Source organism: Lycorma delicatula, chromosome 11 (assembly GCF_047948215.1).
Source record: "Lycorma delicatula isolate Av1 chromosome 11, ASM4794821v1, whole genome shotgun sequence".
Classification (NCBI taxonomy): Eukaryota; Metazoa; Arthropoda; class Insecta; order Hemiptera; family Fulgoridae; genus Lycorma; species Lycorma delicatula.
Window position 1 is genome coordinate 40,503,517 of NC_134465.1, and position 20,757 is coordinate 40,524,273.

The 20,757-nt window shown below is 33.5% G+C and overlaps 4 protein-coding genes across 5 annotated transcripts in view; all 4 read left to right on the plus strand.

The window, feature by feature from the left end:
* LOC142332000 (transmembrane protein 53-like) overlaps positions 1-20,757 on the plus strand; it is an 87,064-nt gene that overhangs the window by 10,193 nt on the left and 56,114 nt on the right. The gene's annotated exons all lie outside the window — the stretch shown is intronic.
* On the plus strand, positions 1,112-1,858 carry LOC142332514 (uncharacterized). The gene has a single exon (XM_075378960.1). It carries the CDS (start codon positions 1,112-1,114, stop codon positions 1,856-1,858), a length of 747 nt encoding a protein of 248 aa, XP_075235075.1.
* Positions 2,440-3,033, plus strand: LOC142332515 (uncharacterized). Its single transcript, XM_075378962.1, has one exon. The coding sequence runs from the start codon at positions 2,440-2,442 to the stop codon at positions 3,031-3,033; it is 594 nt and encodes a 197-aa protein (XP_075235077.1).
* LOC142332516 (uncharacterized) lies at positions 4,120-5,550 on the plus strand. Its single transcript, XM_075378963.1, has one exon. It carries the CDS (start codon positions 4,120-4,122, stop codon positions 5,548-5,550), a length of 1,431 nt encoding a protein of 476 aa, XP_075235078.1.

The window sequence follows — 20,757 nt, forward strand, 5'->3', positions numbered from 1 at the left end:
ATGGGCAGCTTTAGTATTAAGAACATTCTGTTATACTAGTTATTCGGAGTTGGACAGTCTTAGAGTATACATTCACGCCAGTACGGCCTCTGCATTATAGTAATATAGTTTAATATTGTTAATATTATAAATATAGTATATTTAGTTATCAATCAGTGTGTAATTATTTTATGTATACTACAGTCCATTATTCTGCTACAACGTACAGCCCGTTATCATTGGTCCTCCGGGCCCGAGTTACAGCGTTCAAGTCCTAGTAAAGCCAGTTATTTTTAAACGGATTTGAATGCTAGATCGTGGATACCGGTGTGTTCTTTGGTGGTTGGGTTTCAATTACCAAACATCTCAGGAATGGTCGAACTGAGAATGTGCAAGACTACACTTCATTTACACTCATACATATCATCCTCATTCATCCTCTGAAGAATTATCTAAACGGTAGTTACCGGAGGCTAAACAGGAAAAAGAAAGGTCCTCCGGGCCCGATATTTTTTATTGGTCGTCCGAACCGGATATTTTTTATTTTATGCAGAATATAGTTTGCGTATAATATATCGTATAATATAGTTGCGTAATAATATCGATAAGAAGTGCGGTTAATATCCATACAGTCTTCGCAGCGCACGTTTAATTCGACTTGGAATGCAGACATCGCCCTTGGTGCTAAGTAAACAGCCATTTTGTCGTGACCTTCAAGTCAGGCTACCTGCTGCCAGTCGATTATCTTATTTGTTTCAGATAAGTAATACAAATTGGGAATTATCAGCTCCTTATTTACGTTCCTATCTATGATATAGATTTACATTAACTAATCCTTCATCTGATTCCTTTATCATTCACATTATTATTTCTTACTGATTAGTTCCATCCATTTCGTCTATATTTTTACTAATTACTAATTTCTTATTTTCCTATAAATCTTTAATTTACGTTGATAGTTATATCTATAAGAATTTTATAAGAATTATCATTATGTCTCTTGAAGTTGAAATTACAACTTTGAAAAAAACAACTAGGAGTATGTAAGGCTCAATTAACACGCATAAAAACATTTCTCGATAAATGTAATAATGAGACACCAAAAAGTAATATTAAAGTTAGATATGATGCAATGCCAAATATTTTAGATAATTTTAATAAAATACAGAGTTTGCTAGAAGTACAGGACGAGAAAAATTATGATACGCATTTAGAAGATAGGTTAGATTTTGAAGACAATTATTATGAAATTAGGGCGCAAATAGAAGAATATTTAAAGGAAACATCAGTTTCAGAAACCCAGCACTTCAACTCACACCAATGTTGCATTAACGAAAATAAACCTTCAGTAAAATTACCAATGATCAATTTACCTTTTAACGGTACGTACGAAAATTGGATGCCTTATGCAGATGCATTCAAGGCATTGGTTCATGACAATAAAGACGTTAGTCCAATTCAGAAATTCTACTATCTGAATTCTACACTGACATATGAAGCAGCTCAATTAATAAAAAACTTAGCTGTTACTGATGCTAATTACCCAGTTGCTTGGAAATTGTTACAAGACCGATACAAAAACAAGAGATTTATTGCATCGGCTCATGTTAGAGAAATAATAAATATTAAGCTAGTTAGTAAGGAAGACGCCAACGAATTTCGTCAGTTCATCAATACGGCGATTAGTAATTTTAATGCTCTCAATGTTTTAAATATTCAAACACCAATTCATGAAGTAATTTTAAGTCAACTGTATATAGATAGATTAGATTCAAAAACCAAACGAGAATGGGAATTAAAAAATTCTACACAAGATTTTCCATCTCTCAAAGATCTTTATGAATTTTTGGAAATAAATGTCAAGCCTTGGAGGCTTTAGCCTCTTCAAACAGTGTATGAACGGCAAAAATATAAACCTGTTCGACATTCTAACTTGTATGTAGCTACTGATTCCAAAGTATGTGAATGTTGCAATCAACCTCACACTTTATACAAGTGTTCGAAGTTTAGTAATTTAAGTGTTTCTGATAAATCTAAGTTTGTTAAGGATAAGAAGTTATGTTACAATTGTCTTAGATTAGGTCATTTAGTAAGGAATTGTTCCTCTAGAGGCTGTCGAATTTGCAAGGGCAAACATCACACCTCATTACATATAAGTTCACAAAATAATTCGTTTAAATCTAATAGCAATAATGATTCAGATTCAAACCAGAAAATTTCTAGTTGTTCGCAAAACAGTCCAGCTTCACATCATAGCTCTTCTAACACATATTGTTCGCTCAAATCAAGAGTGAAATCGAATATTCTTCTTTCTACAGCGATTGTTCGCTGGTCCAAGATAGTCAAGGAAGATTACAACCATGTAGATTGCTAATAGATTCAGCTAGCCAATCAAACTTCATTACTGAAAACTGTGTTGAACGTTTAGGTTTAAGAAAAATTCGTCAGTCAGTTCCAATTATGGGTATAAATAATACTCCTACTAAAACAAATTATAGTGTAGACGTACAATTATTTTCTACTTCTAACGATTTTAGTGCAAATATTTCTTGTTTAATGTTACCACAAATAACTAGCAATGTGCCATGCAATGTTATCAACTACAAATCATGGAATCTGCCTTCGAATTTAAAATTATCTGATCCAGAATTTTATAAACCAGGAAATATTGACATGTTAATGGGCATTGAGCTATATTTCGAAATTATGAAATGTGATAAAAGGGTAAGACCAGGTGGATTTCCAGTTATCTTTGAAACTGAATTAGGATGGATTCTATCAGGAGAATATCCATCAGAAAATACCTCTTCAAGTCCTGAAACCACATGTTTAACATTAACAAATGATCAACTTCAACAACAGCTCAAACAATTTTGGGAATTAGAAGAGTTGGTTGTTCTACCCAAGGCTAAGGAACAAGACGAGTGTGAACAGTATTATCGGAACACAACAACCCGAGATTTTTCAGGTCGTCTTATCGTCAGACTTCCTCTAAAGCCAGATCGTTTACCTGAGACTCATTCGATCAAGCAAGTTTGCGATTTCAAGCGTTAGAGAAAAGGCTTCAAAGGAATCATTCTTTTTGAGTCTGGAATACTCAAAATTTCTTCAAGAATAAAGAACTCGGTCACATGAAGCCAGTGCCTCTTCAAGGTAATGATTGTAAACAACAGTTCTACCTTCCTCATCATGCCGTTTTTAAGCAAAATAATACCACAACTAAAATTCGGGTAGTTTTTGATGGTTCAGCTATAACATCCACGGGAACTTCTCTTAATGACATCCTAATGGTTGGTCCTACTGTACAGCAAGACTTATTTTCGATTATGGTAAGATTTAGAACCCATGTCGTTGCGTTTACAGCAGACATTGAGAAAATGTACCGCTAAATCAAAATTCATTCAGACGATTGCAGCTTACAACGCATTCTTTGGCGGGATTCACCAACTGATCAAATTCAATGCTATCAGCTTCAAAGGATTACTTATGTCACTGCCTCAGCTCCATTCTTGGCTACAAGGTCCCTGCAACATCTAGCAGGAGAAGAAAAACACACGTACCCAACTGCAGTCAGAATTTTATGTCGTGATTTCTACGTGGATGATTTAGTTTCTGGAGCTAATGACATCAACACAGCTCTGGCAATCCAATCAGAGTTAATAGAGTTGTTAAGCTCTGGTGGATTTCAACTGAGAAAATGGAGTTCTAATCATAAATCACTTTTAAATTCATTACCTCAAGAACTTGTAAATAAAAAAACATCAATTCAGCTTGAGAAAAAAGATAGCATTCAAACTTTAGGCTTTAAATGGTTTCCTCAGCCAGATGTGTTTTCTATTTCTTCCAAAATTCCACCATTTAAAGACTTAGTAACAAAATGAGAAGTAGCGTCTACAGTAGCTTCCATTTATGATCCAATTGGTTTAATCAGTCCTATTGTAATCTCTTACAAAATATTTTTGCAACGATTGTGGCTTAGTGGTATTGGTTGGGATGATAAGTTACCATCATCATTGCTCCAGAAATGGCGTGTTTTGGTGTCACAACTTTCTTTAATTGATGATATTAAAATAAATAGAAGAGTTATTATCAATAATCCTACAGATATTGAAGTTCACGGTTTCTGCGATGCATCACAACATGTTTGGTGCTTGTCTGTATTTGCGTTCTGTCAGTTCTGAGGGAGAGATTTTAGTTCAACTACTTTGCTCGAAATCTCGTGTCGCACCAGTTAAAACTGTCAGCATACCACGGTTAGAGTTGTGTGGCGCTTTACTGTTGTCAAAATTGTTACGAAAAACATTACCAATCCTGAATTTGTCGATTGAAAGGGTTCATCTTTGGACGGACTCCAAAATATGCTTGGCATGGATCTCAGCTCCTGCATCGAAGTGGAAAACGTTCGTTGGGAATCGATTTTCGCAGATTCAAGATCTAACAGACGTCAATGACTGGAAACATGTCGCTTCGTCAGACAATCCTGCTGATCTCATTTCCAGAGGTTCCAATCCAGAGAGTTTAGATAATAGCATCTGGTGGTGTGGACCAATCTGGTTGTATTTACCTTCCAGTTCTTGGCTTAATTCAGACAGTTATGATGTTCAAGATATTCCAGAAGTACGACAAACGGAAACTAGTTTGACATGTGTTTTTCCGCCAAATGATGATTTAGTTTGTAAGTTTTCAAGTATTTCTAGATTTATTTATAATTGTCGTAATAAAAAGAAGAAAACAGGAAATCTTAATACTGCAGACATTCAAGATTCATTACAAACATGCATCTGGATGGTACAGCAACAAGTATATTGTCAAGAAATTAATGATCTTCGATCAACTTCTACCGTTCCTAAAAAAAGTGAGCTTCTTAATCTTCATCCTTTTCTCGATGATCGTAACATAATTCGAGTTGGAGGAAGGTTGAATAATGCTGATTTAGAGTATGATCAGATTATTTTGCCACCAAAACACCATCTTACGATGTTGATCATCAAGGCTGAACATTTGAGGTTATTGCACGTTGCACCTCAATTATTGTTAGCTTCACTAAGACTCAGATATTGGATACCACGAGCTCGAAAGGTAATTAGAAGTGTTATTCATAACTGTGTAACATGTTTTCTATTTAAGGCAGCCTCGGCTAATCAATTAATGGGTCAGCTGCCCAAACACAGAGTAGAGATTAGTCGTCCTTTTCTTAACTCAGGAGTAGACTATGCGGGACCGTTTCAAATCAAGTATTGGAATCCGAGAAGTAAAATAACAACCAAATGTTATGTTGCAATTTTTGTGTGTCTTGCAACTCATGCTATTCACATAGAGCTAGTCAGTAATCTTACATCACAAGCTTTCCTCGCAGCCTTAAGACGTTTCAGTGCAAGAAGAGGTCACGTCGCCAACTTGTATAGTGACAACGGCACCAATTTTGTTGCAGCCAACAACGAGTTAAATTCATTGAGGAAACTCTCTCACGATAAAGAATTTAATACAGACATTGAAAATTACGCTGCCAAGTTACAGCTCAAATGGCACTTCATACCAGCTAATTCACATCATTTTGGGGGCCTTTGGTAAGCAGCTGTGAAGTCAATGAAATACCATCTCAAAAGAGTCATAGGTAAAACTTATCTAACTTTCGAAGAATTTTCTACCCTTTTATCCGATATAAAAGCTATCCTCAATTCTAGACCTATTTCTACTTTGTCCGATGACCCTAGCGATCCATCTTACTTGACACCTGGACATTTCTTATTGGTAATCCTTTAATAGCACTACCTGAACCCAATTTGATAGATATAAAATGTAACAAGCTTTCCAGATGGCAGCAACTTCAGAAGATACGACAGAGTCTTTGGTTACTTGGTCTCACGATTATCTCCATGGTTTGCAGCAGCGCAGCAAGTGGAAGTCACCCTCCGAAAATCTTCGACCAGGTCTAGTAGTGCTAGTGAAGGAAGACAATGTAATTAATATTGATCAAAGATCTACGTGCGGGGAGTATGTTTGGTTTAAAATCAGACACTCAGCGCTGCCTATGGGCAGCTTTAGTATTAAGAACATTCTGTTATACTAGTTATTCGGAGTTGGACAGTCTTAGAGTATACGTGCACGCCAGTACGGCCTCTGCATTATAGTCATATAGTTTAATATTATAAATATAGTATATTTAGTTATCAATCAGTGTGTAATTATTTTATGTATACTACAGTCCATTATTCTGCTACAACGTTTACGAAAAATATGATCTTAATTAGACGGAATCTTGATGGTGATCTTGCTCTACAGCTTCACCCTCTCGACCTTTTAAGATGAAAATTTAAAGGCATCAGTGCTCCAAATATAGATGTAATCTGCCCGAATTTGGTAAAAATCAGTTAAATAGTTTTGGAGATTTAATGTGATTTATTAGAGGCCAACACGAACACACATTGTAATCAGACAGATTACAATGCTTTCGCCTGTAGAGCTGTAGATCTGGTATATCGTTACTTAGACAGGAAAATAAAAATTAAAGAGGAATGTTTAATTTAAAATTATTGCGGATACTTCCATTCTCTGATTATTTACAAGGTGAAATTATCAGGATATTCTTCCGTACCCGGGCTGTGTCTATACTTCAAAAAAGGCCGATCGTGTCGTTTTTTTATCTATTTGCAGAAGTAAAGTGTTTTAATCCGTATTAAAAGATCGTAATTATACATGAGCGGTGTAATTCTATATTCCGTTAGAAATTTATTTAACTTTATAGCCGTGGCGGTTATCCATAATTATCGAACGCTTAATAGAAAGAAAGTAAACTTTCCTTTTCCTTGTCAACTCACAAAAAAAAATTACAAAACTTTAAAATGTCTAAGAACGGATATATATATATATATATATATATATATATATATATCTTAAATTATCGCACGTGTTGAGAAATTACCCTCGAATAAAATTGACGGCCGACTGATTTAGCTACTTTCACGAGGTAAACTATACGTTTCCTCTCGTGGCATCTGCACGATAGTCGATCGATAAATCGTAAGTAGTATCTGTTATATTATTTATACTGTGTAATATTTATTTCGGTTTTTTCGGTCGATTGTAATTTCTTATTAATTTTTAAACACGAATAATTATTTTTATCGAATGATTGCTTTATATTAAAACAAAAAAAAAAAAAAAAAAAAACAACAAAAAATCGCATTATTAGACGCATCTGTATAAGTTATTGTTAAATCGAATGAATAGTTATAATAGTTACAGTATATTATTGTTCTGCTTAACATTAAGTTTAAAAACTTGTATATGGAAACAATTACTGTTTTGTTATAATGATACGCGTTTACAGTCGGTTGGTTAATGTTCTTATTCATCTGAATAGAACACATTCAAACGATCGAAACCTTTATAAGTCTGCACCTACGTTTGTCTTCTCTTTTTTTATTTCTTTACTGTAGTTTTCATTATGTGTAACTACCTGTTATAATTGTTTAATTTTATTTTTATTGTTACGATCAACGATATGTGTTGTGTTTGTTACACATTTTATAAGGACGGTGGATTACACATAGTATTAGGTGAAAAAAATGCAAAATTCATCGTCAGGTTTGAATTCAAGACCTGCTGACCGCTGTATCCTTTTTTTTTTGTGGGCGGTTAGAAGGCCAGATCTTAAGCCGATAGTTACATCAGCGTTAGGTTTATCGCGCAGTCGTAGGACAGGAGATGAAGTCCAGAAGTCGGTTTATAAATCGTCCTTCCTAACTGATGCGCCCTCTCTGCCGTCAAGATATCTGTGTCTTAGCACGAAAAACCGAACGGGGTTGGAGATATATCCTCAGAACCGATAATCGAAAACAAGAGATCGATGTTATAAGAAAAACTGACAGGCGGAGAGAAAGGAGCGTGCGGGAGGCAGGGCGGTAATTTCCAAAATCTAACCGCTACATCGTTATTAAACACACGCTTACATCCTACATTGTATGCTGATTAAGAAGTCTGGAATAAGTGGTACAATTGATCGAAATTTGGCTGATGGAATACTCGGGTAGATAAAATAAAAAAAAGAAGAGATTTATCGTTATTTCTTTTTCTTCTTTAGTGGAACCTCTATTGACAGGTATCAAAAAACTGTATCCCCTATGATAGACTGTTTTGAGTTTTTTATTTTTTATTTTAATATCCTTGTTTCGCTTTCAAATCGTTCGACATTCCTTCAACCCTTCTTTTTCCTCTTCCCCTGACACCTCAAATCTTCCCTTCAATTATTATTTTTTGAATACAGTCATGTCCTAGGATTTTGCCTATCCGATTAGTTTTTTCTTTGTATTGCGTTAATCGTACTCTTATTCTCGTTTAGACCTGATCATCAGTTACTCTCACTCGCCGGTCGATAGCTAACGTTTTCCTCCGTAGTCGCATTAGGAAATTTTCTAGATATCGATCGAGTTTGTCTTCTCTTTATTGTCAATGTTTCTGCATCGTATAATACCACACTCCAGACGAAACGTCTTGCAGTTCTCTTTCTCGGATCAATAGGTATTCTTACCATTTATTTGTCTACTTTAAATCTTCCTACGTATATCGATGTTCTTGCGTTAACTAATCCTACAGTTAATTATTTATTATATGTATTTATAATATTTTTCCTCCTTTATATCTTTACTTCATCAGTTTTAATTATTTTTAAAAACTTGCCGGGGGACGGCTTCATTACGTCGGTCGTTAAAAAAAAGAAGCGATACAGTTCTCATTAAAGGTAGAATTTTTTATTTTAATTTTAATGATCGCTCGTAATTGTGATATAGTTTACCGAGTTTGATTAGAGTGAATCGCAAAAGGTATAAAGAGAGGAATAATTTTGACTAAAATTTGTGAAAATCAAGACTGTATTTCGCTTCGAAAAAGTGTACCGGTGTATTGCAGACATTTTATTTTTGTGTTCCGGCTGTTACGCATCAAATCGAGTGAATTTTTCTCTGGACTTGCTGTCGATGTAGTCGGCGGTTTTGATAGAAATCTATCTTTCCTTCGTAAAATTTTACTTTTCCGTCTAAATAGCGCTATAGCAGAGCTATAACTCTAGAAGGAAAAGCATTATAATCGGTCCGATTTGGACGTAGATCGGAACACCGCATACTCGTATTTGGTTTTCACCGATCTTGACGTTTTTACATCTAATAAACCAAAAAACCAGATGGCAAGCGTCCGGATGTTAATGTTTGTATGTATGTGTGTGTTCGGTGTTGGCGTCTGAATCATCTTATACCTCCAGAACTACTGGACCGACTTAAAAGGTCAAGGGTGTGAGGCTGTAGAGCCGGGTCGCCCTCAGTATCTCGAGATTTCGCCTAATTAAGGTCATATTTTTCTTAGGCGCATTTGTTAACGATAAAAAAAAGAACAAAAAACTTTTCATAATTTCATCCCCACCCCAAAAAATTCTGTTGAAGTCGTCTGCTGTGTTCTAATGTCATAGATGAGCGGTAGAATAAAATAAATGAATAATATTTAAAGTTTAAAAAAATTAACTCGGTCTGGCCGGGTCTCGAACTAAATCGCCCAGTCGATTCGGTTACTGGTGCGTTAAGCCTCGCGGCTACACCGGTCTGCCAACCGTACAAGCGAAATTTGTTATATGTAAGTGGTGTGAAATTATATTAGTTTAGTTAGTGCCGACTGTCGCCGCTAGTACCGCCACACCCGCGCAAATTAAATACGATATGCGCGCGCGTTTTAGTTAGAATCGAACTAAATAAACGAAAAAGATATTTAAATCAACGCCTATAACTGTGTTGACAGCTTTTTTAATAAAAAATCGATCTAAAAAAACAGATAAACGATCGGGAGATATTTTGTGAGAGTTCTAATGTTGAAATTCTATTAAAGGCAGTTACTTATATACGGATTTAAATACTAGACGGTGGATACCGGTATGCTTTAGTGGTCGAGGTTTAATTAACCGTACATCACAGGAACGGTCGGCCGTAGTCTGTAGAAGTGCTTCATTTGCATGTCATATTTATCATCCTCATCTTATCGGGTCGTAGGGAGTGGGGTGCTTATTGTAGACTAGTTGAATAGATTGCAACGTACACATTAGAAAAATAAAAATAAATAAGTAAAAAAGCTGACAACACAGTTACAGGACTGCCATCACCCGTAATGGATGACAAAGATGCAACATTTATTCATTCCAAACGAAAAAGAATTCATTTGAAAAATCTGAACATCTTTGGCTTAAACAAACAAAGAGCAGTCTCACGTTTTGCGATCCACTATATCAAACTTTAAGAACACCATCGATTCAGTGAAGAATTTTGAGGACAAGAAGATATTTTTATTGAATGTATCGTTATTTTTTAATTGTTAACAAATTTGCCTAAGAAAAATATGACATTAATTAGGCGAAATCTGGAGATACTGAGGTTGACCTTGCTCTACAGCCTTTTAAGTTGAAAATTTAACGGCATCTATACCCCGTATATAGAAGGAATCTGACCGAATTTGGTCAAAATAGTTCAGGTTAGTTCTGGAGCTATAATAAGATGATTTAGAAGCCGACACCGAATACACACACGTATATACGAACATTAACATCCGAAAAAATTTCCATCCGGTTTTTTGGGTTCCTTAGGTGTCAAAACGTCAAGATCCGGTGAAAACCGCATTGTCCCAAATTTGACCGATTACAATATTTTCCCTTCTAATACTAATAGCGCTATCTGGACGGGAAAGTAAAAACCTGGCCTAAGTATTGGATGAAAAGTGTTCTGGTATTTGTATACTAAATATTTATAGTAAAAATAAAAGCGCGAAAAATTTCACAAAAATAAGGCGTTTGCTTTTCTTGAACCGACTAAAATGTCTGCCGATATTTTTTGGTATTTATTTTAGGTTGATTGTTTATTAAAAAGAAATATTAGCTCGTTATAAGTCCAAAATCACATAGTATATCAGGATGTATGCATACGATATAGGACCGTCGACCAAAATGTATACCGATTTGTTCTTTTGTCAATTGTAGATGAATTGCGAAAACACTTATTATAAATTAATAAATCAGTAAAATAACGGCGCAACAATATTATTTAACTTTTGTGTCTGTCTTGTACTAAATTAATGATTAAACACGCTTCTAGCCTGGCATAAATTAGTTATGAAAAATGCGCTAGCTCAGGACTGTGAAATAGTAATAAAGATTTAGTGGTAGTTAAAGTTAGTGGTAGTTTCAAAGGTTAACGATGTTAACCTTTGAAACCTCCGGTTCATATGAAGTATAATTTTTTTTTTTAATCCGAGTGTAATTTTGTTTTCCAGTTTATTTAAATAACAACCTATTTATCTGTTTTTTTTTTGTTGTATATAATAGTTACACAGAAATAATTTTGTAGGTATCACGCGATGTGCTTTCTGAGGTACCCTCCGTCGATCGATGTTATGCTTCGCTGTAGCGTATCCCGTAAGAGCATCATGCAATTTGTAAATGATGTGTAATGCTCTATATTTTTCTTAACATAATCTCTTTAATGGAGCTACGGGGTGTTTCGAGAATACAGCGATCGATAAGATGATTTTACGTGCAGATTTTTAAAGGGTTTTCTTCGAATAAATTAAAAACTCTCGATTAACTTTGAAACGTACGAAGTTTAATAGGATGTAATAGTAAGTTTTTCCTTTCGGTGGTGATTGATCAAGTATCAGACAGTTTTAATTTGTATAAAAATTATTTAAATGCAGTCGGGGAGCTTTTTAATATAGGACAATTACTATTCAGTGCCCCCGACTGCATTTAATATTCTCGTTGAAGGACAAAACTTTCTTATCGATGTAATACCTGGTGAGAACTTAATCATTTGACAACCTTAAATGACTGCTATTTCTACAACATGAAAAATATATTTAAACAAATTAAAACAGTCTGAAATTTAATCGTACAGATTTATTTTATTTAATTTAATCTTGTATTTTCATACCTTATTTTTCTTTTTTTTTTACTTCGACTTATTGTCGCTTTTTTAGTTAATTGATATATTTTTTCTATTTTTTTTTTGGCAGTCGTTCTTTTTAATACATTTTAGTGATCGTCGAAAAAAATTTACGATTCTAAAACTTATGGATATAACTATTTAACTTACTGAGCCGAAAGAGGAAACTATAAACATTTCAATTTATATATTAAATTGGCGTGTACCGATTATAACTTACAGATTTCTCAAGCGATTGAGTTTCTCGAGAGATTTTTTATCTTATATCATACAACAATTTTCTAGGATCCAAACAACTAACGGCTAAACTCTCCGATTGTCTCATCCGACTCAGTGCTACGTAGGCCTGGCCTTCGGCAAAGATGTAATTGCTCAGATCTACGACTGCACTATCTAGGGTAATCCGTTGTAGTTTATGCACCGTCACAGTCCAGCAGAATATTAGTGACAGTACACGCCGTTCTGCTTTGCCTTGCCACTTTAAAGCATCAGATAATTGTGGGCTTGATCCTCAATCGGATGTCGACAGCATTATCTCTAATTCTCTAATTGTACTAACATGAATCTCTACAAAGACCGTTTGTGAGAGCTCACCGGGCTCAAGTTGGTCTCGGTGTAACGCAGGCCACTCGATTTTTCTTAGTACATCTGTTTATTTTTGTTCCGGTTGGCTTCCATCGTGATTTTGTATTATACTACCAAATACCCGTTTGAATTTTGAAAATCTGAAGATCGGTTGCGAAGATATAACAACATTTCTGAATAACCGTGACCTGTTAGACGGAGAGTGCACCTGATGCATGTTAAAGTTAGCCTTCAGTCTGCTTACAAATATTTCATTTGAATTTAGAAAATCGAACGATTTTTTGTAGAGATATAAGAGAACCATATTGTACAGCGGAGCCCCAAGAGCACCTCGTTTGTTACCAGTTGATTATGATGATCGATCTAGCCTCCCACGAGGTACCCGCATACCTCATCACTCTAGCCTCACACGCAGTCACCACGAGAAGTCCGTTATTGTTAAACCGTTTGAAACGTTTGTGAAATTTTATTTTTTTAGCGCCGAAAAGTTATTTAAAATCTACTGTAGACCGCTTTTAAAATTAATTGTGAAAATATTAAATCGCTTACATTTTTCGTTTGAGTTGTTGCAGTCCGAAGTTTCTTAGTTAAATCTGTCGTTTGTCATCGCTCATTTAAAATGACGTGTCACAAACCTACCCGTTTGTTTTGAACGTTGAGTCGCTCCCCTTTGGGAGCTTAGGAGGGGTGCGGTTAAAATATATTCGGTTTCGAGCTAGATTTATTCTATCTACGTTTAAGGATAGAAAATTTATTTGAGGGTTGTCGTACTTTATTAACGGCGTGTATGTTTTCTGATTCAAGAGACCGCGAAACGTTGTGATCCGGAAAAGAAACTCTTACAAAAATGCACGCTCGTGTGTATTGCCCTCTATTTTATTTAATATCTCGGGAACGGGTTGACGCAGAATCTTGAAATTTGTTAGGATGATGTTTGAATACAGTGTTATTCTGTTAAAAGAATTCCTAATCAAGGATTCTATTAAATTTAAAAAAATGTAATACGTCGAGGGACGGGGTGATGGGAAGGTTTATCGTAATACGATAAAAACGTCAGAAGGGTAAATGTTTTTCTCGCTTTTTTTATTGCAATTTTGAGTTGCAACCTTTTTTTTTGCAATAAAACCGCCGCTCCTTCCCTCAAAAATTTAAATGGATCGAATTTTTACTAATTATTTTGTGATTCAGTAGGTAAATATCTGTGTAAAATAATCATCAGGGAATCTTAAATCTCATTTTAACGAATGTTTCAAAATGAGGGGTTGATAACGAAATCTAGTTTAATTTCTTATGTCCGGAGGTCGCCTTTTAAGTTTTTACAAACGACCACTAGATGGTGCTATTGAGATGTGACTACTATTGCTGTAAAATTTGACTTTTTTATTGTTACAATAGTGGCAGCACAGGAATCGGTCGAGTAATTTGTTTACAGTTAGCGTTAAAAAAAACAAAACAAAAAAAGCAGTTTTATGAAAAAATGGAAATTTCACGTTTAGGTTTTCGTCGTATGATTTTTACGATTTTAGTAAGGGCCTTACTCAACAACAACACCTGGAATCGCTTTGTTCAATTTTTGGTAATGAATCGCCGTCAGAAAACATTGTTTACAATCGGTTTGCAAAATGTTTTGAATCGGTTAATGTTCCAAAAAAACATCGATGCTGTGCGCAACATGATCGAAGAGGCGACATGCGACTTACCGTGAGATAGAGGCATCCTTTGGCATGTCGAAGACTACAGTACAATCGAATTGACCGAAGCTTAAAAACAGGCACGTGTCAATCCGCGTAAGGAAATGCTCAAAAAATTCAACCGAGGAAATGCAAAATCCGTATACATCGTAACAGGAGACGAAACTCGGATATGTTCGTACGAACCGATAACTAAGCCACAGTCAACTGTTTGGGTGTTCTAAGATGAACGGAATCCAACAAACGTGATTCGTTGGCCAAGCACTTCCAAGAAAATGATCGCTTGTTTCTTCAATTATGCTAGACGCGTAGGGAGGATCGCTACACGAGCATCGAAGAACAGTTAATGCTGAAATGTACCATCAATTTTTTTACCAGAAGTCGTCAGGAATTTTTATCTAAAACCAGGAAACAACAGAAAACGTCGCGTGACTCTTTATGACAATTCCAGGTCTCACACCACGTCAAATAATGATTACTTTGAAAACGTTGTATTAATATCTCGTTGCCCGTATTCACCTGATTTATCGCCTAACGACTTGTTTTTGTTCCCGAACGTTAAACAAAATGCGTGGACAGCGATTTTCATCGCCTCAAGAAGCTGTTGAATCATTCCAAAACCGTGTTTTTGAGGTAAGTTCAAAATGAAAGAAAATGTTTGGAGAATTAGATCGAAGCATGAAAAAGTGTGTAAATCTTAAAGGCAAATATTTTTAAAAACAATAAAACGATTTATACCAAACAGGTTTTTTCTATCATTGTTTTTGTAAAAAGGTGGTCCTCGTGCGAGCTAAGTTAACGTAAACTGTTGAGATTCTTTAGGGTGTCTTCGGTATAAATAGGAGATTGGTTATATTAAATCACTGAAAAAATCCATCGAGGGAGTGGGGACAAAAAGGATGCGGTATTGTTTCTCTGTAAGATCTTACTAGAAAAATATTTTCAATATTATTGCCCCTTTGAAATAATCTTTTAGAAATTACCCGCTCGTCAAAATTTGTGAAATTATGAATTTCTATTACAGGTGGTTTTTTCCTAATTTTATGGTAATTAATAATTAATTATAGGTGTAAAAAATTATTTAAGGGTGGTAAAATCCTATTTTGATGAATTTTAAAAACAAATTAGAGATTGTAAAGAATTTTACATCTCCAAAGTTTGTTAACATAAATATTTAGTAGCGTGACTTCTAAATATGAGCCGTTGGGACGAGAAATTTTTAATTAAAACACAATTTTTTGAAGAGATGGGAGATGTTTGAATCAGGAGTTATTACATCTCTTTTTTCTGTTCGACCGTATTTTTAAATTTATTATTAGCTTTGATTTAATAATATTGTTATTGTCGTTATTGCTGACTTACGTGGCGGAGCGATAGCGTCTCTGACTTTCACCCGGAAGGTTGTGGATTCAATTTCAGTCAGGTTTGGCATTTTTTTTTTATACGCTATAAAATTAATATTTCATAAGGAAACTGTAGTCGAGGCGGTTATTCTCTATAATTGTTTACATAAGGAAATAAATTATTATTTATGATATAAATATATAAAGAAGTATTACAAGAAAAATTACGGAAGCTTGAATTAATTATTTGATTCACTTTAGTGGGAAATTTGCGTTTAGTATGAGACTAACGGTTAGGTCGGTAATGCTTGACCTTGAGCGCGCTTTAGTTAGAATCGAGTTAAACGAAAAAATATTATATATAAATAAAATGATAAAATTTTAAATTAATTTGCTTGTTAAGCCGTGCATCAGAAAAAACTGTGTTGTCAGCTTTTTGTCTTATGATTATTTAAATGAAAACGTATTCAGAGATAATCCTAGCACGATTAATCGACTTAAACGGAACATACAAAACTTCTGTAGGTTATGAAATTATTTGTTTATTTACGCAACCTCTCATCACCGTCCAATACTAAACTATATTTACTTTATTTGTTTATTCTGTGATTTATACTTTTTCTCTGTAAGCCTCAGGCATACACTGGAACGAAGATTTACGGGTTAAATTGTCGAATGATAATAATCGATGAGCGATGGAGAAAAAAATACCTAATCGAATTTGGAATTAACATCTAATGAAGATCGATCGCGTGATACGCTCGATATATATATATATATATATATATATATATATATATATATATAATTATCTTAAGAGTGGACAGCTGTTTGGTAGCAGAAGATATTAGCGAGCCTTCTCACAATTAATTAGTTTTTGTTAAGCGTTTTACAATTCTTCTCGTGTAGATTTTTTTACGATCGAGAATGGCAGGTGAATTCGTTGACGGATATCACGTGATCGTTTTATTGATCAGATTTCAACTATCAGGTGATTTTTTTTTTTTTTGATGTAAGGAAACCACAAGCCGTTTATTTCTTCGAGTATGAATACATACACCCGTGTTTTTTTAATTCCAAGGATATTAGGCGATGCTGTTATACGACGTACGATTTTATTTATTATTTAAGTCTCACCTTTAATTATGATCTTGCCGATGAGGTATCTTCTAAAGAAGTCGACTGTCCTTAGGTACGTACGATGAACCTTAATCGTGAACTTATTAAAAATCTAGACTTTAGTAGACATTGTATGTAATCTGGCTAACGAAAGAATCAAAATTTGAGTCGTTAATTTAATATTGTTATTTTGTATACCCGATTAACGGCTTACCATTTTTCAATCATTTTATTAACGGTTATGTAAACATAAAACTACATGCCGTTTTTATTTATAGAAAAAATTGAGGGGAATTTGTTTCGCATTTTTTTGAAGGGGAACTTAAGAAATCGGAAATTAATTTTGATCGGTTTAAAAATTTTATCGACTTAACAATTATTTTCGTGTAGTATTTATTTCGGCGAAAAACATTGTATACCAAACTTCCTAGAAAAATTGAGAAGCTAAGCGGTTTCTTTTGTTATATTTTTTCTGAGACAGGTTGTCGAATTGCACAGCATACTGGAGTTATTTATAAATTATCACTTGATCGGGCGATAAAAATATTCCTTCTCAAAGAGGGACAAGTAGGGACTTCCCCAACCCGCCGTACCACCCACCAAAAGGGCATTCCTCCATTGTAAGTCTACCCTTCGAAAGTCTACGATAAAAGGGAATGTTTCCAACAAGCCGCAACACGTGGTCTTCTCCACACATATGACCTACGTATTATTGTTTTGTAGATATTAAAGATATCTTGTGACGGGTTTTTGTAATTTTGTTTTCATTTTTGTTTTCCCCCGTGCACCGTTATTTACAGAATTAATAAATTAAAAAAAAAAAAAAAGAAGTGATTTAGAGGTATTACCTCCTCGAGTCTACGATCAGTGATGTCCAATATCCCTGGAAAATATATTTAAATATATTTATCCCTATTAATATATTATAACCTCAAACACGCGTTATGTACGTGTGTTTGAGGTTATACTTTGGCGTTTGCGCGGCTAAAAAGAAGTATCACTATTAGTTGTAGCCATCTCGAAGACTAAAATAGAAACAAAATTATATATTAAAAATTTTTTAATTAAGAAACGAAAAAATAAAAAAAATATTAAAATAAACGACCGTGCAAGCAGCAAACGTACGATATTATATTAAATTTTGAAATAAGTAAATCAAATAACAAAGATGCATATTTAATTAATTAAAACATTTTAGTAGACATTTTAGAAATCTTTGAATATATTTTTAACTTTTTTTATATTAATAATTAAGTTTTGCTAAAAAAAATAATATTTATTTATCTTGGAAATTAAATTGAAATATCCCTCATTAGATTCTTATTTTTTATTCTGGACATCTGATATTTTCTGAATATATAGTAATTATAAAATTTATTATTAAATTAATAATTATTATTTTACAAACGACAAATAATACTTGAAACACTCAAATCTTGAAACACTCGTTGATTATTTTACAGAATAATTATGATAAAGAGTAAATAATTAATGTTATATGAACAACAGTATTCACAATATAAAATATTAATCCCTTCGGCCTCTTATGAGAGAACTTAGCTAAAGTATATACAAAACGAACTTTGTTTAACGGCCTACTTCAATATATTTATGTTTTTCGTATGGCAATGTACGCGCGCATGTAAAAATTTCACTCATCTTTTTCCCCTAATCGCGTAAAAGAAGTATAACTTCAAAAAAAAAAAAACACATCGATAGCATGTCATGATAACAGTACGAGATTACAACAGCTCGCGGTGACAACTTATACAACAAAGACGTCGATGGAGGCGGTCAGTGAAGCCAGAAACCTTTTATTTATTTTCTTTAATTTTAAAATTTAATTTTTTTCATTATTTCAACACTTTGTCGCGGGCGTATCTGCGCCCGTGGATATAAGGTTGAAATCCTGATTTAGACTGTAGAGTACAGATTGCTCTATTTAATCAAAATTTAATTTTATTATTATGTGATATTATTCATTACATTGATTTGGATTATTCAGTTCAAACGTGTTCACAGTTCATTAATTCAATTCATTAAAGTTTTTGCGTCAACCGGCAAATTTCCACTGCTACATATATATATTTTTTTTAGAAATTTTTTGAGATGAAATATATTCAAAAACCTTCTCAGTTATTCAGGAAACATGAGTAAAACTTTGGTTGCTTTAGATCGGGTAGTCTTTGTGTTTATCCCGAACAAATAAAACCAGCTTCCTCTGTATTTAATGGTATAGGTATACCATTATGTAATGGTATAAGTATACCATTATATAGGTATATATATATATATATATATAAATATGGAATATTATATTGTCCCCCGACTTACGTCGTTGTATAAAATTTCACCCTTGTACGGCGTCGAGAAATCAGTTTAATTAAGGTTACAAGGTTTGAGAACACGATTGAACGGTTGTGAATTAAACAAAAATGTGTAAAAAAGGGTTCTTGCTATGGATCCCTGAGGAATCGGTCAGTAATTTTTCTTAAACGAATTATTACAATTTAGCCTCGTATGATTTTAACTACTTGTATATAGCACCTTTTATACCCATAAATAATACCTTTTTAATAGAAAGCCAGAGTTTACTGATTTTGTAATCGCTAAACTATATCTGTCGTAATAAAGCGCGAAATTCAGCGCGGATGATAAATCTAATGTTCTACGAAAACATATCTTTTCTTTTAAACAGTATCTTCTACGATGAGATTAAATTAACGTTGGATTTCAAAGTTCTGTTATATTTTGCGATCAAATTATCATAAGATATAAAATTTTGAATTTAAATTTATTCGACGATAATTGAAAAACATAATAGCGGTTACAGTTTCAACAATCCATAAAAAAGTGAAATAGGAAAAAAGGGTTGCATAATTAACATAGATTATTCTATTTTGTTAAAAGAAAAAAAAGAATTAGAAATTCAACGCTCATAATTAAGTAATTCTATTAAATCTTGTACCTAAATTTTTCTTTAAATTATCATTAATCGGTTGAAACAAAATGATTAGATTTTATATTTTCTAAGTGCTGGAAACATTTCGACTCGGGTAGTACGTAAAAAATATACGTTTTAGACGACCGTACGGGTCCGTTCGCTAATCGAGTCTAAAACTGGATTGTACGTATTGCGTATTGATTTTTCGGTTCAAAATGTTTTTTTTTTTTTTTTTTTAAGGATAAATGTATACAAAAGACAAACCTTAAAAATTCAGTAAACAGTTTAATACGTAAAATTCTACAAAACACGAGAATCTGTTCAATTTTTTAGCCGTAATCGATCGAGGAGGTGTTGCCAACCTGAAGAAAATAAAAAGTATTAGATAATTACTTAATTTTCTTCAACATATCGTACACGTATAATTCAGCCGTCGCTTATACATCGTTTAGCGTATTTCTTTTCCTAATATATTACAGGGCTTGAACGAGACGTTAAGCTTATCAAAATATTTTTTACGTTTACGTATAATATCATCTCTTCGGCTATCTCAAAAAGAAATCATTACAAATTTTCGAGGGTTTGTTCCCGTAAAAATGAATCGTGTAGACCGATATTTAGAAAATTAATGTTAATTTATTTGTGCATTTTTATATTTAAGAAATATGCAATCTTTGCTAAAAAGAATAGTGGTAATTATCGGGGTAACTTCTACACCTTTATAAAACCTGACAACAAAACGGTTCGTACAGTTTGATACCAATATTTCGGCTTACGAAAACAGGACCTTATTGTGCTATATTTAATAAGTAACTGAAACATTTAATAAATCTCCTCACTAATTTTCGTTTAAAATACAATTAAAAGAGTTTTATTACAGAAACAACAAACTCGTATGAATATGACAAAAATTCATATTTTTATAATGTATTTTATATATACTGTCATTTTTTAAAAATCCGTTCAACATATTGAACGGATTAACTGTATTAAGGTGTTAATCTTTATAACACCTTCTCAATTATGATTTATATTTAGTTATTTTTATAATTGATTTTACATTATTTCATGTGTAAATATTGTGTATTTATATTAAATACACTAAAAAATAGATCCGATGAAATTTT